The 3,041-nt window shown below is 31.2% G+C and overlaps 1 protein-coding gene across 3 annotated transcripts; it reads left to right on the top strand.

Moving 5' to 3' along the window:
• LOC116127443 lies at positions 1 to 1,051 on the top strand. Of its 3 annotated transcripts, none has more exons than XM_031413089.1 (6): positions 1 to 121; positions 209 to 274; positions 372 to 432; positions 531 to 558; positions 747 to 820; positions 916 to 1,051. In XM_031413089.1, exons 1-6 carry the CDS (start codon positions 86 to 88, stop codon positions 1,005 to 1,007), a joined length of 357 nt encoding a protein of 118 aa, XP_031268949.1. In that variant the 5' UTR covers positions 1 to 85; the 3' UTR covers positions 1,008 to 1,051. The 3 variants fall into 3 exon arrangements, with proteins under 3 accessions (XP_031268949.1, XP_031268948.1, XP_031268947.1); XM_031413088.1 differs by having other exon boundaries at positions 209 to 277; positions 750 to 820; XM_031413087.1 differs by having other exon boundaries at positions 209 to 277.
• Positions 1,052 to 3,041: the final 1,990 nt, after the last annotated feature.

Below are 3,041 nucleotides of genomic sequence, written 5' to 3'. Positions count from 1 at the left end.
TCTTCTCGAATCGTCTGTATATAATTTCCATTCAATCTGTAAATCTTAGCTCAAATCGGTTCCAGTTCTAGATTGCTTTGAAGAAATGATTTGGGGAATTGTTCGCCGGAAAATCACTGCGGTATCATTTTTTTTTTCTTTTTTTTTTTTTCGGTAATAATAGCTGCTTAATTTATATTAATAATTTCTATTATGTTGAAATTAACAGACTCGGGTGATTGGACAGTCATTCTCAACGATTAGGCCAAGATGTTTTATGACTGCGCAGAAAGAGGTGGTGAAAATTTAATGTTTTTTTTTTATTTGTTGTTGATTTAATTTAGACTTGAATCTTGGATCTTAGTTGTTTACTTATAATGAATTATGTACAGGCTATTATTTCTTGCAAAGGTTTTGAGCGTATTCAGAGTGCTAGCTACCACATTTTTTCAGGTTTTCTAATTTAAAGTAATTAAATGAAAATAATATAGACATATAGGTTAGTATTTGTCTTTTGATTATTGATATGCTCATTTTCTTTTTATTTGTAGGCAGTTATGTTCCTTCTAAGCCAAGAAGGTAAACCAGCACTGATAATGAGCCTCTCTATATATTTTATAATTATTAATAGCTCATAGTTTCATTCAAAATCTAACCTACTAATGATTTGAAGAAAATGATAGGAAAACAAAAGACTTTATCGCATGTATCTCGGCTTCCATTTTCAGTCTACTATTTTGAAAAAAGTTATACTTCCATTTTGCTAGCAGGGAAGTTACTGAACTGATTCAGACTGAATCTTTTATCGGATTGAGGAGTAGATCATTCTCTTCGGATAATGGTATGTGGAATTAATTAAAAGCTTGTTTGGGTGACATCAGATATTTATGGTTTCAAATGCCGCAATTCTGATGGCAATATTTTCATGGATTGTAGGAGACCTGGTTGATGCTGTTGTTCCTTTCATGGGTGAATCCATTTCTGACGGAACTTTGGCTAAGTTTTTAAAGAGTAAGTTATCCACTTAGTTATCTTTGTAGATGATTTAAATTGTTAAGAGCTTGTCAAGGCCAAAACAAAAAAAAAAAAAAAAAAAATGACANATATAAAATAAAAATAAAAAATATATATTATAATTAAATCAATAATATATATTATATATTAAAAAATAATAATAATATTTTTAATGTATTGTTAGTAGTGATCAATGGATATTTATGAATGTTTAATTTTTATTTGGATATGTATTGTTTATATTTACAATTTAATTTAGGAAAAAATAAAAAAAATAAGTTTTATAAAAAAAAAAAAACTGGTTCAAAACCGATTAACCGAAAAATCGGTTTTCTCTCCAAACCAGTTCAATATCGGTTTGAAAATTTTTCGAAACTGAAAAACGGGTTCGATTAAAAAAATAACCGGTTAACAACTTTTGAACATTCTTATGTGGACCTACCCATGGGTAAGGCCTTAAAATGCTTTTGCTTTTTATTTAAAAAAAATTATTTTCATAAAATGGTAATTAAAATCATTTTCTGTTTTCAATCCAAACATTTAATTTTTTTTTTTTTTTTAAATATCAAATATATTATCAATAAAACATTTCCAATATAGTTTATTCCATTATGCGTACCAATCAAAGTGCAAATGATTAAAAAATAGATATAGTAGACTAGTATATTTGATCATTTGATGACTGATGTTACTAATTATGTTAGGATAACCCAAAAAATTAGGTGAAAGAACCTCTAGGCTAGTAAGTTTAAGTACCACGATTATTAGGTAGGACTTGTAAGATCCCGATATACCATCCTAACATTACACCTCTTTAAGAGTCGACATCCACGATCGAGACTGACTCGACGTTAATCCTTTTCCGCTTTGGTGGCTTTCACTCACCTAACATTGCAAATGCCCTGATGTAGGGACCACTCAAACGTTTCTTTTGTCCTCATCTCAGTGACTCAGTCCATGATTGTTTCAAAGCCACTATAATGAGTATGCCAATTGTATACCGCCACGTAAGCAACGTCCACAGAGGCTTCGTAATTGTATCACTTGAGCATGAATATGTGGACCTACCCATGTACAAGGTCTGAAAATGCTTTGGCTTTTTATTTAAAAAAAATTATTTTCATAAAATGGTAATTAAAATCATTTTCTGTTTTCAATCCAAACATTTATTTTTTTTTAAATATCAAATATATTATCAATAAAACATTTCCAATATAGTTTATTCTATTATGCGAATCAATCAAAGTGCAAATGATTAAAAAATAGATAAAAGTGTTACTAATTATGTTAGGTTAACCCAAAAAAATTGTCTATGACAGGTGACAGATCCCCTAGACTAGTAGGTTTAAGTATTACAATTGTTAGGTGTGATTTATGAGATGGATGTGGGATCCTAACATTGCATCTCTTTTTAAGAGTTGATATCCAAGATCGGCACTGATTTGACGGTAATCCTTTCCCCTTTTTGGTGGCTTCATTCACCTTTAATTTTTTTTTTTTTTAAATATCAAATATATTATCAATAAAACATTTCCAATATAGTTTATTCCGTTATGCGTATCAATCAAAGTGCAAATGATTAAAAAATAGATATAGGTGTTACTAATTATGTTAGGTTAACCCAAAAAAATAGTCTATGACAAGTGACAGAGCCCCTAGACTAGTAGGTTTAAGTATCACAATTGTTGGGTGTGATTTATGAGATCCGAATGTAAGATCCTAACATTGCACTCTTTTTTAAGAGTTGACATCCACAATCGACACTGATTCAATGGTAATCCTTTCCCTGTTTTGGTGGCTTCCAACCCAACCACCCCCACCCCCCCAAAAAAAGAGCTGATGGCTTTACTCACCTAACATTGCATCCCCTTTCAAGAGACGACATCACAATTGTTGGGTGTGATTTATGAGATCCCGATGTAAGATCCTAACATTGCACCCTTTTTTAAGAGTTGACATCCACGATCGACACTGACTCGATGGTAATCCTTTCCCCTTTTTGGTGGCTTGCTTCACTCACCTAATATTGCAAACACCCCCACCCCCCC

The sequence above is a fragment of the Pistacia vera genome, unplaced genomic scaffold (genome assembly GCF_008641045.1).
Source record: "Pistacia vera cultivar Batoury unplaced genomic scaffold, PisVer_v2 Contig192, whole genome shotgun sequence".
Classification (NCBI taxonomy): Eukaryota; Viridiplantae; Streptophyta; class Magnoliopsida; order Sapindales; family Anacardiaceae; genus Pistacia; species Pistacia vera.
Note: the sequence above shows the minus strand (reverse complement) of the source record. Positions and strands in the feature narration are given on the sequence as shown.

Excerpts from the sequence above, each read along its gene's own strand:
- LOC116127443 (XM_031413087.1), top strand. The coding sequence starts at position 86 with ATGATTTGGGGAATTGTTCGCCGGAAAATCACTGCG. Across the intron at positions 278-371 it reads TGACTGCGCAGAAAGAGGTG|GCTATTATTTCTTGCAAAGG; the intron begins GTGAAAATTTAA and ends AATTATGTACAG. Across the intron at positions 821-915 it reads ATCATTCTCTTCGGATAATG|GAGACCTGGTTGATGCTGTT; the intron begins GTATGTGGAATT and ends CATGGATTGTAG.